The sequence below is a fragment of the Bos indicus x Bos taurus genome, chromosome 2, assembly GCF_003369695.1.
Source record: "Bos indicus x Bos taurus breed Angus x Brahman F1 hybrid chromosome 2, Bos_hybrid_MaternalHap_v2.0, whole genome shotgun sequence".
In the NCBI taxonomy this organism is placed as follows: domain Eukaryota; kingdom Metazoa; phylum Chordata; class Mammalia; order Artiodactyla; family Bovidae; genus Bos; species Bos indicus x Bos taurus.
In genome coordinates this window covers 120,312,938-120,330,051 of record NC_040077.1, presented here as the reverse complement: position 1 = coordinate 120,330,051, position 17,114 = coordinate 120,312,938, and the positions used below count along the sequence as shown (strand labels likewise).

Here is a 17,114-nt window from a genome sequence, read left to right as displayed (position 1 = left end):
GCCTCCGGCGGCCCCACCCTTTGGGGGCTCAGGCCTAGGGCCAGGGAGGGCTGGAGCTTAATGAGGGAGGGGTGGCCTGGCATGTACAAACTTCTGCCCCCATCCCCGTGTCCTCGACTTAAAAAAAAAAAAATCTTAGGCTGGATTTTGAACGCGATCGTTGGTTATCAGGTGTGGAGGGCCCATCCTAGGGGTCCCCTCCTGCCTGCGGTCTGCGAGGAAGACCCCCGGGTGCCGCCTGGCCCCGCGCAGGCTCGGCCTGGTCCGGGCCACGGCCCGGCAGGCCCAGGTCCCCCAGCCCGCCGTCGCCGGGGAGGGGGCGGCGAGGCGACGGCCGGGCCTGGGCGGGACAATGGCCGCGGCCGCCGGGGCCCCGGGAGCCCCCGCGCTGGGGAAGGGGCTGGCCTAGGGCCGCGGGCTCCGGTGCCCTCCCCGCGCGGCTCGGGCGGGCGGAGGGGGGCGAGGAGTTCCTTTGTGGCTCTGCCTCCGGCGCGGCGCGGGCGGGGGGCGCCGCGCAACTTTGCGAGGCGGCGGCGGCGGCGAGCTCGAGACGAGGCCCCGGGGCCCGAGCGGGGCCCCCAGCGCGCGGCCCGCCCCCGCCCCCCGCCCGGCCCCCTCCCCTCGCGCGCCGTCGCCGGAGCCCGGCGCTGCCCACTCGCGGGAGCCCCCGGGGCCGGACGGGCTGCGCAGCTGGAGAGGCGGGGGCCCGACGCGGCCCCCCCGGAGCCGGGCGCCTGGCGCGGGGGCTCGCCGAGCGCACGGGGGGCCGCGCGGCGCTGCAGACCCAGCCTCCCGCCGCCGCCGCCGCCGCCTCGGCGCTTGCAGAACCCAGAAGTGAACAGCAGGCGACCCGGAAGGTTTGCGCGCGGCTCCGCACCGAGCCGGAGCCGGAGCCCGGAGCCGGAGCCCCAGCCCGGCCCTGCTCGGGCCGCCGGGCGCGGGGCTGCGGCCGCGTCCCGGAGCCGCCGCCAGCACAGCCAGGTCCGTGCGGGCCCGGGGCGCGGGGAGCGGGCCCGGCGGCAGCGGGCACTCGCCCGCGGGAAAGTTGCGCCGAGTTGCGGGCGGGGGGCCGGCCGGGGCGCGGGCGCTGTCAGCGCGGGCCGGGGCGCTCCGAGGGCCCGGGGCCGCCTGCGCCTCGGGCCCGGCCCGGAGCGGCGGTGGCGACAGCGGCGCGCGGGGTAGGAAGTGTCTCCGGCGGCGTGTCTGGTCTGTTCTCCGAGTGTGCGTGTGTGTGTGTGGTGTGCGCGCGTGTGTGTGTTTTCTTAAGCCGGGCTATTCAAACCTGCTGCAATTCTCCGGTAAACAATGATTCATGGGGCTTAATGCAAATAAACGGATTGCAAACGGCGCGGTTCGCGCACTTTGCAGCCGGCCCGGTGGAGCGGCCAGTGCCGGATTTCTCCCTTTTTTTGCAGATCTGCAGAATATGGCGTCCCTGTCCTGTTTTAAAAATAAGCCAGGCTGCCATTTTTGTTTTTCTTTTGTCTGAAAATTTTAATAAAACTGTCTGAGAATGTGGGAGAGGCGGCTGGAAGCAGAGGGGGCACCCGAAGGGTTGGCTTTTTTCCTTTTCTTTGGCGAGAGCCGCGAGCCTTTCGGGGAGGTGAGACACAATGCAATTGCACTTTAAAGAAAAAAAAAAAGGAAGCCGCTGGGCGATTTGGGGGGGAGGGTTGGGAATTTAAAGTTAACTCCGAAAGTTTTCTTTTTTTTTAAGCTTTTTTTTTTTTTTTTTTTTGGAAGGCGGTGAAATGCCGCGAAAGGATCTCGGGGCGCATTTCTCCCCCCAGCCAGCCGCCTTTGCGGGATTTTTGGGAAAAGTTAACTGCCCATTTCCTCAGAACTGCGGGGGGGATTGTGGAAGGTTGGGGATGGGGGTTTCGGGGACCAGGGAATGTCTTTTGGAAGAGGCATGTAAGGAGCTATATTCTCAAATTTGGAGGAAAGGGTTGGCAGTAGGGGCTCTGAGTGGGCCCCCGGTTTCCAGCTAAGACCCTTGGCATGAGGAAATAATCCTGCTGTCTGCCACCGTGCCCTGGAGCAGTGTGCAACCCTCAGAGCTGTGAGCTCTGTGGGGGGTGGGGGTGGGGGGTGGGCCTGTCTCCTTCATGGGTGGCCAGGGCCCTATTGTAGGCGGAAATCTTGTCCTCCGTGCTGGGGTGGCTCCTGCCGGAGAGCCCCTTCCCCTGGTGGGCCTCCTGGCCCTGGTAGGTACCATCTGGGTGAATGCCCTCAGGTGGTTGGCTGTTTGGCTGGGGGCAGGCGGGCAGCCCCAGTGGGTCCTGTCTGAGGGGAGGGGCAGGAGAGTTTGGTGGTGGGGGTGGTCTGAGCCTCTTCCCTGTGGTGTGCTCTTACCGCCTCTGCCCTGCATCCTGGAGGCTCCCTGTTGAAGGGAGTTTACACTTGGGTGAAGTTCCTGGAGCATCCCTCTGGACAGGTCAGGACTTGCTGGCTTTCAGGCTACAGAAGGGTTCTCAAGGTCTACAAGGTCTGGTGTGGCTGGCGCTGTCCAAGGCGCCTGGGCAGGTTGGGCCTGGTCTTGCCCTTCTGGAAAAGTCTGTCTGTCCTAGGAGGACCCTAAGCCTGTCTAACTCCTGCCCCAAGGTCTCCTGGAGGCAAGACCCCTCCAGTCACTCCTATGTTCTGGCTCCACTGGGCAGGGTGAGCTGAATTCAGGCAGAGCCAGGGGTTGAAGGCTGAGACTTAGGGATTCAGGGCTGCAGAACTTGGTGTGTCTGAGCCAGAGGGGAACTAAGCTAGGCATTTTTCAGATGGAGAAACTGAAGTCCAGAGAGGGGAAGTGACTTGCCCAAAGTCACACTGCCAGTTAGGAGATCTGAGACAGAGATGTTCAGGTTTTCACGTCTGGGCTCTCTCCACTGTTCTCTGTTGGCAGAGTGACAGGGGAGGTGGGAGTTGACTCCTGGAAGAGTCATTTTGGACAGAACTGGACTGGGATGGAAGAGCATGTCCGCCTTCACTTGTCCCCCTGCCCCCAACATCATAATCCTGCCTGGGTGTAGAGCATGGTTGTTATCACATCAGGTTCTCCCAGAAACTCATTTGGGTGAAATTGTCAAGGTGAGGATACTCAACTCCATTTTAAAACTTAGGAAACTGAGGCTTGGAGAGGTTGAGCAGTGGCAGAGGAGGGCTTAAACTCAGGCTTCTGGATTCCTTGTCCGGGGAGCCTTTTCCTGGGTAGATTTTGGTACTTGTGGATAGGTGTCTTTCCTAACTTCTAGTTTTTGATTTTTCAGATTCATCTACTGACCTCAGTGACTGTGTAAAAAAAAAAAAGAAAAATGTAGAAGCCTGCCCCCTTAAGACTATCAGAGCTGGTAAGGCCCGGAGAGGTCATCTGGGCTCAGAGAGGGGAAGCCACTGGCTTGAAGTCACCCAGCGATTTGGGTCTCAGCTAGGAGCAGAGCCATGGTTTCCTGTCTTCTTTTCTCTGTGAGACACTCAGAGGGAGAGGGAACCACTTTCCCTGGTCACCAGACTCCACTGGGCCCAGGATATGACTGGTTGCTGGTTGCAGTGATGGGGCCGGGGGCATTATAATGGCCAACACTAGTCTATCTCTAGCCCTTCTGTGGGCAGATGCTTCCCTGCCTTTCTGTAAAGTGAGTCCCTTCCTTCTTTTCTCCCTCCCTCCCTTCTTTCCTTCATCTCCACCCATTAGTTCATTCATTCGTTTGCTAGATTATTCCTTTATTCTTTCATTGTACATTTGTTAATTTATTGGTTAGCCATTTCAGTAGTCATTCATCACCCGTCCATCTGTCCATCCCTCCATTCAATCCCCAGCTTCCCTAGTCCGGGTTGGACAGCCATGTGATATACAAGTACAGTCTTCGAGGGCTCCAAAGCCAGTAGGGTGCAGAAAGCACTAGCTCAGGCAGTATTTGTGGTGCCACATGAGTTCTCAGGGAAGGTCTGTCTGAGAAGTAGAGGCTTGAAAATACTCTTGTGATGGTGAATCTGGGTGCTGGGACCAAGATCCTTTTTTTTTTTTGTCACAGCGTGGTATATGGCTTGTACGACTTTGGGCACATTATTCTCTCCGAGCCTCTACTTCTTGATCTGTAAAATGGGGTAATCTCTATGACTCATGGCTTGTTGGGAACCACCACAAGAGTGTCTACGACCTCTCCCTGCCCTGGCCAGGCACGTGATAAGAGCTTGGTGTGTATCAAGAAGGATTGTTGATTACTAATTCAGGCCCTGCCTTGATTTTGAAAACCATTATGGTTTCAGAATGAGCCCAGTGATCTGGGGACCCTGAAAACCTTGTTTAACCTTGTCATTCCCCTGCTGAAACTCTTCTCATATTTCCTAAGCATTTCAAAGACCAAAAACCCAGTGTCCTTTAGGGGCCTACAAGGCCCTTTATGAGCCTCCCAAGTGGCGCAGTGGTAAAGAATCTGTCTGCAATGCAGGAGACTCAAGAGACACAGGTTCAGTCCCTGGGCCAGGAAGATCCCCTGGAGGAAGAAATGGCAACCCACTCCAGTGTTCTTGCCTGGAGACTTCCATGGACAGGGAAGCCTGGCAGGCTACAATCCTTGGGTTCACAAAGAGTTGGACGTGACCGAGGACATCACACAAGGCCCTTTATGGTCTGGGCCTGCCCGCCCCTCCATCTCAGCTCCCCTATCTCCCAGTCTCACCATGTTCAGCCAGACCAACTTTCTTTCTGCAGCTTGAATTTACAAAGCCTATTGACAGGGCCTTTGCACATCCACCCAAACCTAGAATGCTTGCATGGCTGGTGCCTTCTTGTTTCACCGGCTTTGACTCAGTTGGGGCTTCCCTGGCCACCTGCTCCGTAACAGCTTCCCACTGTCACTCATGGCCACATCATCCCTTGCAGCTCTTACCAGTATCTGAAACTTCTTCCTGTATTTATTTGCACTTCTTGCCTGTCTGCACGGCTGGCAGGTGCTTAAACCCCATGCAGGTGAGTGGGCAGGTGGGTCTAGTGTGGGGTGGCTGTGGCTTTGATGGAGGTGAGGAGATGCCAGGGAGCCCAGGTGTGGCGGAAGCCCTGCAGCGGGGCGGCTCCTGGGAGATGAAGTGACACCGAGCTCTCTGCCCTTCTCTCCCCTGGGAGGCTCCAGGCTGTTGTCAGGAAATAATGAGATGATTAAATCACAGGATCTAAGAATCCCAGTCTCTTCCAATCTCAGAACTTGGCATCTGAGAAGCTTTCTGACTCAGAACCTTTGACACTGGAGTCTGCATTTGATCCAATCTGGGGTTTTTTGTTGCTGTCTAGTCGCTAAGTTTTATCCACTTCTTTGCTACCCTGTGGACTGCAGCCCCCCGGGCTCCTCTGTCCATGGAATTCTCCAGGCAAGAATACTGGAGTGGGTTGCTATTTCCTTTTCCAGGGGATCTTCCCGACCCAGGGATCGAACCCAAACCTCCTGCATCGCAGGAGGATTCTTTACCACTGAGCCACCAGGGAAGCCCCGATCTGGGGTTTAGACCCTTACGTAGAGGCTCTTCACTGCCTTATTTGTTAGTGGCCCCGAGTGCTCACTTTGTGCCAGGCCATGTTCCAAAAGGCTTTGTAAACATGGACATGCTTAATCTTCATTGTTATCACCCCCATTTTACAGCTAAGGAAACAGAGGCACAGAGACATGAGGTAACAGCCAAGTCCACAGAGCTCATCAGGCACATTGTGTGACTTGAATGCAGCACTCCAGGACTCCGCCTTAGAACCCCACAGCTGTTGAGGGGAAGCCCAAACTCACCCGACCCCTCTGCAGAGCGGGAACCCCCTTCCCCCATCCTTGACAAGAGGGCCTCTGATCTCTACTAGAGTGATGGGGAGTTCCCTCCTGACCAGGCCCCTCAGCCTCCCTTTGTCAGACCATCGTCATTTCTGGAAAGATCATCTTTACAGAGGGCAAAGTGCTGCTCCCACCCTGTGAATAACACTTGGGAAGTGATGTTAGCGTTATGGTTTCCCAGTGCTTCTGACCTTGTTGTTTTGTGACTTCAGCAGCTTCTTTCTCCCCACTGGGTTGTGAGCTCCCTGGGGGCAGGCCACCCGGTGCCTGGTGGTGTATGTGTGACCTGGCACCAAGCATACATGCCTCCCTAGCCCCTCCTGTCCCTGTAGCATCGCGCTTGGCCCTGGTCCAGGGTATTGGACAGGCTTGGTGTACTTAAGGCAACAGGACAGTGACATCTCCATGTAGCCCCATATGTACCCAGTCCTCGGAGAACCACTCGATCTAAAGTCACATGTTAACTGAAGAGGCAGACCTCACAGATTAGCCAGCCAAACCTCAGTCTGTCCACTGGGGAGACTGCAGCGGGAAAGGAGAGGTGTGGGCCTTGTCCAGGGCCACCCACGCCTCTGGGTGCCTTGCCTGGTAGGCTTTCCTCTCCCCAGGTGTCACTTGGCTGCCATGGTATGTGTCTTGGGGTCAAAGGCAGCAACAGCCCTGGTAGGGGAGCTGCTCCCTCTGTCACAGCGCCCTCCTTATCTCCACTTTGGTGGGGAATGTTCTCTGATGCACAGGGCTGCAGAGGGCCCAGCACCCCACCTGGACTTGGGTGGGATTGAGAGGTGGGTGGCGTGGAAGTGTGTTGGGGGCTGTGGGTTCAGCTTCCTACTGCCAGGACTATGGTCAGACTCTGGAAGCTGGTAAGGATTTGGGGAGGGGACTGAGTGGTGTGTTGAGTGTTACGGTGTGTGGGGAAGGCCTTGGGATTTGGCTGTGGGGCCCACAGCATCCTGCCTTGTCTCTGCCTCATCCATGTGGCAGAATGTCCGTGGGGGTAGTCCTCATCATTTGAGTCCATCTCTGAGCTTTGAGCAAAGGCTTCATGCTCCTTGAGGGGACAGTCTAGCCATTTTAGCTTCTGGGATTCAATGCAGGGGCACCTGGTTGGGGTGGATACACCCTCCAGACATCACGCACACACATATTCACACCCCCAGTCCTTCCACATTCACCTTTGACCCTACCTCCGCTACCCCACTTTTGCCAGTTTGAGGGGCTGCCCTGCTATTTCAGAAACACTACCAGAGATGCCCTGAACTGGGGCTATAGGAGCTGGGCATTCAGAAGACAAGTCCGCTAGAGTGTGTGTCCACACACGTCAATACAGGCATGCACTCCTGCCACCCACGGATTACACACGGTAGTCATATACCCACGTGTACCTCCCAGGAACCCACACACGGCCGCCTGCCTGCCCCTGCTCAGGTCCTTCCACGCTCATGTGCATGCTGTGTTGATCACCTACACGCAGCCATAATCTTGCACACGTGTGTTTTACACGTCAGTGCATCTTACACGGGCCTTACATCCTTTGGCCAGGATCCCTCCCGCACACCTGTGCACTCACGTGTGCCCATGCCCCACCCAGATCTGCTTGCAGCCTGCCTGGACCTCCCGCCTTCACTCATCAATGCTTCTCGAGCACTTACTGTGTACCAGGCCCCCTGCTCGATGCTGGGGACACCAGTGGGGGGGACCGATGTCGTCCCTGCCCTGGTCTGGAGACTTGAGGCAAACACAGCTGAGGATATGATTACAGACTTTCCATTACCTGCTGGAAAGGAACCACTTTCCTATGACGAGGGCTGTCCTATAGCTTAGTGCTTTTACATTTACTGTAACCAGTGATGATGATGGTGTGTATAGGGGAGAGGTGCTTCAGGGATGAAGTGATCTGGCTTGAAGTTTTCCGGGTGAGGGCATTCCAGGCGGAGGGAAGAGCCGGAGTGAAGGCCCCGAGGTGGGAAGTCAAGGACCACGGAGAGGGTGGTGGCCCTGAGACCTGGGGGAGGTGGGCCTGGTCTGCCGGGGCTTGTGCTAGGTCTTCCGTGGCCTTGACCCTCCCACCCACATGTCCAGCCCAGACCCAACCCATCCCTCTCTCTGATCAGCCCAGCCCTCCCTTCGCGGCTCAGGGCTCACTTTGCAGGCTGCCACGCCAGCCTTGGGCCCCATCTTTCCTGCCCCACAGGCTGCCCCCGAGGAGTCCTGAGATACAGTCCCAGTACAGGCTGTGATCACCTGCTGGGGGTTCCCAGCCTGGGACCCCCAAGGACCTATCTAGAAAGCTCCTGGGGGCCAGGCCGCAGCTGGGGTTCAGCAGCTGGCTCTTGCTCTGAGCTAATCCCAGACTTGGCTCTCTACCAGGCCACCGGGCAGCCCTGTGGGTCCTGAGAAACTGCACCCCGCCCCCTGCCCCCAGCCCAGTTGACATCTCTGGTTGGTCCCATTTCCAGGAGTCTTCAGAAGGTTAGGAAAGGCTCCCATGTGCCTTGGAGAACCTCATAGCAAAATGTTAGCAGCCACCACGGAATCCTTACCACAGACCAGGCTCTGTTCTAAAGATGTTATACCTATTAACTCATCAGATCCTCACAGCAATGCTGAGGAGATACTGTGATCATCCCAGTTCGGTAACAGTCTCTGTGGCTTTGACCTTGTCTTGTTCCAGAATCTGTACTTTCAATACTCAGTGGCCACATTGCCCCTCAGAGGGTCCAAGAACCCAGGCTGTGGTTTAGTTGCATCTCTTTGTTTTATAGAGGAAGGAACAAAGGCCCAGAGAGGAAATGGACTTGCTAAAGGTCACACAGTGAGTGGACAGAAGGGGCTCCCTCTGCCCCCACCAGCTGCATGGTTGGCAAGTTACATCCTCTCCAAGTCTCATTCATGAACCCAGACAGGCAAGGGAGAGATTGCGGTAGAAGCCAGCAGGGTGGAATCTTTGTGGGGTGTGGGGGACTTTGAATAGACGTGTTGAATAGACATGGGTGGGGGCTTTGGGGCACCCTGGATGTGGGCTTTGTAATAAGTCGTCAAGTTGCTCATTTTTGTTCCAGGCATCTTCCTGAATGTGTGTTATATTTCAAAATGTGCACAGCATCCACCTCACAGGGGTCATTAGGAGCCTGAGTGAGAAATGCTTGTAAAGCACCTAACGGTGCCTGGGATGGAAGAAGCGCTCAGTGACTTATTATTATGGTCATTTCACACCGGCAGAAGGAGTTCCCACTGGGGATGGGAGCTGGGGGTCCACAGGGGACGTGGCAGCAGAGGAGGGCATGGGTTCAAAGCCTGCAGAATGTCCTCTCAGCCCTGAGAAGGCAGTCATGGCCCGTTCCCTGGCAGAGATGCTGGGGCTCCCAGAGGGGATTACCACCCTGGGTGTCTGAGTGGCCGATCGTGGGAGAGGGGGGACTGGGAGGGGAGGGTGCAGCATCCCAGCTCCCACTGACCAGGGCGCAGACAGCAGCCCCCTTCTGCTCTGATCAGCCCCAGCCTCACAATGAAAACAGCCCTTCCCAGCCCTGCAGGGCTGCGGAAACCCAGCCTAATTGGATCCAGGACCCTCGGGAGCCTAGTTCCTCACAGGAAGTTCCCAGGAGCAAGTTTCCGAGGCTGGCCTGGGTCTTGGGGATGGGGTGGGGTGCAGCAGCTGGGACTCGGGACTCCGGGCTGTGTAGAGTAGGGGCATATGGAGGGCAGAGGGGTCGTGGGAATGGGGTCTCAAGGTGCTGGGAAGACAGGAAACTTCAGCTTCTCTTTCTCCTAGACCAACTCCTGCTTGTCCATGCAGGCCATCCTCCTGGCCCCATGATGACCTGTCTACTGAAAACCTTGACCATGGCCTTTCTCAGCTCAGGGACCCCTGAACATGGCCCCACATGGCCTTTCATCTAAGTGTCTAAGCCTGGGACTCTGGCCCTTTGTGAATTGCCCTGGCTACCTTTCCCTCCTTCCCCTGCGAATTCCTACACTGGGCTCTTGTAGACCCTATGACTGTAAGTTCTCCAGGTTCCTTTCTCCATGGGGTTTTCCAAGCAAGAATGCTGGAGTGGATTGCCATTTCCTCCTCCAGGGGATCTTCCCGACCCAGGATTGAACCTGTGCCTCCTGCATCCTGCATTGGCAGGTGGATTCTTTACCACTGCACCACCTGGGAAGCCCGTGAGAAGCCACACTGGGCTCACACCAGACCAACATGACGCTGGGTGCTTTCCTGCCTCAGGGCCTTTGCACATACAGTTCTTCCCAGCCAGCCTGCCCTTCGTTGGCATCTCTCTTGACATCTCCCCTTCCCTTCATGCAGTCTTTGTTCATCCCTCAGTGGGATGAGCTCATCTTCTCAGGAGCACCCCTACCCCTAGCCCAGCCCTACCCCAGCAGTACCTTGTTGCCCCTCTCTGGGGCATGCCTGCATGCTGAGTCACTTCAGATCAGTTGTGTCCACTCTGTGACTCTATGGGCTGTAGTCTGCCAGGTTCCTCTGTCCATGGGATTCTGTAGGCATGAGTACTAGAGTGGGCTGTCAGTTCCCGGGATCTTCCTGACCCAGGGATCAAACCTGCATCTCCAGCATTGCAGGCAGATTCTTTACCAATGAACCACTGGGGAAGCCCCCTGTCTGGGGCAGGGGACATATTTTTGAACACACTGCTGTCCTAAGAAGCAAGCAGCTTTTCCCATGTCTTTGCATCCGTGGTTTCTGCCTGGAATGCTCTCCCTCTGCTCTCTCGCTTTCCTGGCAAATGTCCCCATCTTTGAGGCCCACATGGACACATCCCCTCCTCCCATGTGTTTCTTCAGTGAACATCTGTTGAGCAGCTAGGGTGAACTAGGCACTTAAGCACCTACTGTGCGTCCCGTGCAAGGCTCTGGGGTTGTGGCAGGTTCTCAACCCTGTGTTCAAGGGTAGCAGCGGTGGGGAGGGGGATGTTTAGAGCCAAGATACAGAGGCAGGGGAGGGGAAGTGTAAAGGGCCATGGGGTGTGTATAACAGGAGAGGGTCAGAGAGTGACCTTCAGCTGAGACCTGAAGGAAGAGCCCTAGTGGGCTGTGCTGCTGAGTCCCAGTATAGGGTTGTCCAGGAAGTTGCTCAGCCAAGAACCAGACTCAAGCCCTGATCTTGGGAAGCTCACAGCCACCCTGGGGCTCGGGCAGATAAGTCACCAGGCAGTTCTAAGGTAGTGGGATCAGTGCTTTGGTTGCAGTGGAGGAGGAGCCCAGGACACTGCAAGAGCTCAGGGGAGAGGCTGCAAATAGAGCCTAGGACCGGGGTGGTGATCAGGAGGGTTTCCTCTAGGCAGTGACACCTCACCTAACTCCTGATGGTTGATGGGTATCTGACAAGGTTCCCGCTGGGTGATGGCCCCCACATGGAAGGGCAGAGCCTGTGCAAAGTCACGGTGGCATGAGAGCAGTTTGTTTTGGGAACCTGAGAGTAGTGTAGTGAGGCTGGAGGGAGGGATGCTGTAGGGATGTACCTGTCCGGATGCATGTGACCAGCAAGGCCTCCTTAACAAAGGCCTCTGGGCCACCCTGGAGAGTTTGAACTGTGTTCCCAAAGTTATGGCAACCCAATAAGGATTTTAAACAGGAGAGTGAGTGAGAAAGTAGACAGGCTTTCCTTTGTCTGACTTTGGCTCCAAAGTCCCCAGATAGGAAAGAGGAATCCCTTTCTGACTGCACTCCTGGCTTGGGTCTGGAGTGGGGCTCGAGGCTTACTGTGGGCCTTTGAACAAGCTCCTGGCCCTCTCTGAGCTCAGGTCTCCTGGGTAAACCTGCAGGGCCTGAGGCCAGAATCCTAATGGGACCATAGGCGGGGGCTGGGGTGTCTTGCTTGGCCAAAGCTGGCTGAACTGTTAGTGTTATTAAAAATATTCCTTAAAAAGTCATGTAGCCACACTGCAGAAAAGTCAAGAATAGAGAAATGAAGTAAACCAAAACCTACCCCCATTTCTGTCCCCACCCCAAGCCCGAAACACACAGTGCTAGTATTTTGGTATTTCCTTCCTATCTTTTCTTCCAGCACCTGGTTTTTATATAGATGTCATTGCTCTATCTATACAAATAATTTCAAATTCTCCCCCCACTCCCATTATTGTTGCATCACAAGTGTTTTCTAAATGACTGCAGGGTGGTTTTAATCCTTTCTAATGGATCTAGTGTCAGGGTGGAGAGCATGAGCTTCGGAGCCTGACTTTCTGAGTTCAGATCACACACACACTGCATGACTTTGGGCAAGTTACCTAATTTCTCTGTGCCTCAGATCTTTGTGAGGTCAATATGAATGTAAAATGAGTCATTACAATGCCAGTAAACATTGGCTATTATCAATGACTATAGCCTGTGTCACTGTGTAACATGATTTACAGAGCCATCCCCCTGTTGTTTAAAATTTTGGTTTTTCCAGATTTTTGCTACTGGAAAAAAAAAAAAAAACAAACCCCACTGAAGCAAACAGCTTTGTGCATAAAATTTTGTCTATATTTTCTAGGGACAGATGACCAAGAATAGGATCGCTAGACCAGGAAGTTTGAACATTTTTATAGAGCTCATGACACATTATTGCCAGATTGTTTTCAGAAATGACTTCCAATTTACACTCCCAGAAATAATGCAGGAGAGTGCCAATTTCACCATACCCTTACCAGCATTGAGCATTACCATGTTCTTCTTGCTTTTTGCTATTTTAACATGTGAAGCTCATTTAATTTTCGCTGCTAGGGAAGCAGAACCAGTTCTATGTTTATTAGCTGTTAATAACTTTTTTGGGTCTGCTAGTCTACAGCACTGAGAAGGCAATGGCACCCCACTCCAGTACTCTTGCCTGGAAAATCCCATGGATGGAGGAGCCTGGTGGGCTGCAGTCCATGGGGTCGCTAAGAGTCAAACACGACTGAGCGACTTCACTTTCACTTTTCACTTTCCTGCATTGGAGAAGGCAATGGCAACCCACTCCAGTGTTCTTGCCTGGAGAATCCCAGGGACGGGGAAGCCTGGTGGGCTGCCGTCTACAGGGTCGCATAGAGTTGGACACGACTGAAGTGACTTAGCAGCAGCAGCAGTCTACAGCACACAGTCTCTTCTCAGATCAGTTAGGAAGATAGGGCTTAAGATACAGGAAATAGGGAAGAGTATAACACAGGGGACAACATAGTGCCATAGTGGGTGGCGGGGACTCAGAGGAGGGGGAGGGGACTTTCCTCTATCTAGGCCATGACACTTTCAGTTCCCTCTACTTAGACTATTCATTCATTCAAACATTTATCAGGTACTTTTTGGCTTAAAGGTAAATGACTCAGCCTCTATTGTGCCCTGACAGAGAGCATGTCCAACTGCAGAGATGGATGAGAAAACAGACAGAAAATGGAATGACAGGTGTCTGATGATGGAAATGCAGGGCACAGAGGGAACAGAGAAGAGGGGCGCCCAACATAGCCTCGCGGCGCCCAACATAGCCTCGCAGTCCCAGAAGGCTTCCAGGAGGAAGTGGCCTTTAAACTTGGGCCTAAGGAGTAAGTTGTAGTTAACCAGTGAAATAGGGGAAGGCAGAGAGTTCCAGGGAAAGGTGAGGAAGTGAGAAGGGAAGTGGAGCACCGGGGAAGCCCTTGGTCTGGCTGGGGAGAGCAGAAGGTGGAAAGAGCCAGTGAGGCCAAAGAGGTCAGCAGAGGCCAGTCACGGAAGGCCTCAGGAGTCCAAAGACCTGGTCTGGAAGGAACGAGGGAGCCATTGAAGATTCTCATGAGGGGAATGTTGAAGATTCTCATGAGGGCAATGTTGTGATCTGATTTGTATTTTAGAAACAGCAGAGGGACTGCAATAGGAGAACAGTATGGGAGGCGTGGGTAGAGGTGAGGGTCCCTCGGAGGAGGCTCTTGGAATAGCTGAGGCCAGAGCAGAAGGGGGCCGGTACCAGGGCAAGGAAGGTGGTAGAAATACTCCCGGATGGATCCTGGCCAACACCTGCCAGGACACCCACCCCCCCGCCCCGGTCCTGTGTGCCTGGAGGATGGGGCCTGTGCGGGATTCAGCATGTGGCTATCAGCTGAGCACCCACCATCACTGACCCTGATCCCACCTGCTCCCCGCTGCCTCCAGACGCTTGTCTGTCGTTCCACCCCTCCCTCCGGCTACCAACCACTTTCTTTCTCTCCTTTTTTAAAGAATAAATTTATTGTTTTCATTATAAAAGCAACAACAACATTGCAGAGTATTTGGAAATCAGAGAAACAAAGACAAAAAAACCAGGTTAGCTCCAGCTGCCTCCCCCAGCACTGCCAGCCTCCCTCTGGGCGTGGTTCCCCGCAGCTTGCTTTTTCTGACGCAGGTTTTTATTTTTGCCTCTTTGTAATCATAGTATCTGGACAGTTTTGGGTCCTGCTCTCTCCCATTTGCTTGTTGGGAACTAGTTCCCTGGTGGCCATGGGGTCTGGGCAAATCTCATTTTTTAACGTATCTGGACTGGCCTGGGGATGGGGTGGGTGGGACAAAAGTTGCTTAAATATACCCTCTGTTCTGCAGTGGGCAAAGCTAATCGCCTTCCCCTTGGGCTGCCCCATTTTCTTTGCGACTGTTTGTCTAGGCCTGAACCTCCCCAGGTGGGAGGGCCTGGCACCTGGTGTAACCCTTCCTCAGTGCCCCTGCCCCTAGTTCCTCTCTGTGGAGCTTGCTAGGCTGCCCTCAGGGGCCACCCTCCTGGGAAAGCGTGATGGACTGACTTGGTTTGCGATCCAGACTCAGCTCTGTGACCTCAGGCAAGTTACTTAACCTCTCTGGACCTCAGTTTTCTCATACGTACAATGGGTCTATTGCAACAGTTAAGTAATGGCTATTAAATGCCCTGATACCTTTCTTGGCCTACTGTAAATGTTCAGGAAAAGATGGTTGATATTGTACTTTCTCATTCTGCAAAGAGTTTCTGAGACCACCTTGGACTAGATGCTGGAATGGCAGAAGTGAATGAGCACCAGGTCTACCTGTGTACAGAGCTCAGTCTGGTGGGGAAGTCACCCAGGGAAACATGACTGCACCAGAATGCAACCACCCCTGCACTGCTGCACCAGATCTGGGTGGCGTCCTAACTCCATCACTTGCTAGCTGTGTGACTTTGGGCAAATTGGCCGACCTCTCTGAGCTGCAGCTTCCTTTTCTGTTAGGTGCCTGTCTCACGGTGACATGATGCGTGCAACATACTCAGCACAGTGCCTGGCACTTAATAGGTGTTGAAATCAGTAGTAGCTGCCATTTTTATTATTACTGTTATTGTTATTCCCATATACAAGGTGCTGTTGGGAACACAGAGGAGTGACTGACTGGGGGTTCAGGGAAAGCTCCGTAGAAGAGGGAACACTTGAGCTGGGTCTTGAAGGATGAGTAGAAGTTCACCAAGTGGGAAAGGACACTCTAGGTAAGGAGCCTGTGATTCCAGGTTGAAACCTGTCAATGAGGGGTTTGTTCTTTGGGTGACTGAGGCATCGTGTTCATCCCAACTCCCCTGAGTGCCCCTCACCGCCTCCCTCTGGGTCTGCTTGGGGGCTTTGTGCCCCCACCCTCCTGTCATAGCATCCACCTGTGACTCTGTCCTGGAGGTTGTGGGGTCCCGCTCACGGGAGCTGCTGTGTCCCCATCTGTTCATGTTTGGGATCACAGATCTGTGTCTGTCGGAGTTTGGTGCTGTCTGTCTGCATGTTCCTGTGACTCTGTCTGTCTGCGTTGGTATCCAGGGGACCTCCCAGGCCACACCGTGGTGCTGGGGGGCAACCTGCATGCTTCCTTGGTCTCTAGCTCTAAGCAAATAGCCAGGCCTCCTTGGTCATTCTCCTCCCTTGCCCAGGGTAGCTCCTGCCTCTCACCTCCATTCTATTCCCTGGGGACCTTCAACCGGTTCCCTCCCACTGCTGCCTCTCCTGGCTTCTCCAGTCCCACCTACGCTCAGCAGGCAGAGGGGCCTTTCTAAACCACAGATTCTGTCCCATTACCCAACTTCTTCAAGTCTAGACCCCAGGCCTCGAATTCAGGAACTGCCTTTCTAGGTCTAGCAGTGGCCAATGGCTTCAGCCTCATGTCCTGTCTCACGTCCACGCTGATCACTTTAGCTGCCCTCCCACACCATGCTGTTTCTCACCTTGGGACTTTTGTTAAGACTGCTGCTTCCACCAGCAATGTTCCCCACTCCTTCTTTGCCTGGCTAACTTCCACTCATCCTTTAAGACCCAAAGCACGTATCACCTCTGCTGGGAAGTCCTCTCTGATCCTTTCTTTGCATCCTGCTCATCCCTGACTTGGGGGGTAAGAACAAGTGACTTGCCCAAGATCACACAGCTAGTGTTTTGGAGCCAAGATTTGAACCTGGGTGCCCTGGGCTCCAACTAAGGCAGGTTGTTCCATGGTCCAGATGAGGGGACAGTAGCTAGGACTTGTGAAGAGGATGCAGTGGATCTCAGTTTGGAAATGGAATCCCGGGGACGTGGCTGGTGGTGGGTCTGAACTGGGAACGGGGAGGTCAGGGTCTGTGGCAGGAGCACCTGGGCAGGTTGGGATGCCCTACTCAGAGGGGATGGCTAGAGGGTTTACTTATCCCAGGGGAAGGCCAACTCCAGACTGAACAGCCCATGAGCGGTCAGGGAGGTAACTGGAAGGTGGTCCTGGATCTTCAGGGGGCAGCCAGGTCTAGGGGTGCAGACCTGGGGATTTTCTGGTATTTAAAGTCCTGGAGTGGATGGACCATCCAGGGACTGGGGCCAGTGGAAGGAGGAGGCTCCCGCTCACCCTGAGAAGCCTAGGCTGTGGAGGTGCAAGCTGGGAAAGAGACTGAGAAGATGTGGAACCCAGGGCTCATAGCACTGATCTCCAAGGGTCAGGGTGGCTGGGAGGCCATGAAAGATAGGACTGGGAGGTGGCCCACTGGCTTTAACCACATGGAGGTCCCTGGTGGCATGTGGCAGGTTTCATAGCCCAAAATTCTTTCTTTTCACAGAAGCTTGTGGGTCATGTGTCTGTTTCCTCCACTTAGCTCGGGGCCCCCAGAGGACAGGGCTCTTCTCTTTGCCTTCGATTCCCCAGCACCAGTCCCCAGTTTGGCCCAGAGGATGTATCCAGAACCAGTGGATGGGTGGATGGGCGGGCGGGTGGCTCTAGAAGGTGTTTCATTGACCCATCTGACTTTTTCACCTTTTTGAGCAAGAAAAATAAAATGACACCTTGCTCGCCCTACTGCAAGGATCAGGGGTGTGTACCTTGGGGCCCACCGCCCAGAGTCTTGGCTTCTGTCTAGAGCTTTGAAGCCTAGTCTGCATGTCCTGCCTG

General features: G+C 54.8%; 1 protein-coding gene across 4 annotated transcripts in view; it reads left to right on the top strand.

Annotated features, from left to right (window-relative positions):
- The first annotated feature begins 803 nt into the window (after nt 1–803).
- The window catches only part of ZNF362 (zinc finger protein 362), a 40,657-nt gene continuing 24,346 nt past the window's right edge, over nt 804–17,114 (top strand). Inside the window, exons 1-2 of one of the 4 annotated variants that reach the window (XM_027516556.1) lie at nt 804–981; nt 15,092–15,216. In XM_027516556.1, the coding sequence (XP_027372357.1) occupies nt 15,179–15,216 (38 nt within the window). In that variant the 5' untranslated portion in view covers nt 804–981; nt 15,092–15,178. Of the gene's footprint in view, nt 982–2,335; nt 3,342–15,091; nt 15,217–17,114 lie in introns of those variants that run through there. The other 3 variants (XM_027516553.1, XM_027516567.1, XM_027516575.1) reach the window with 3 other exon arrangements.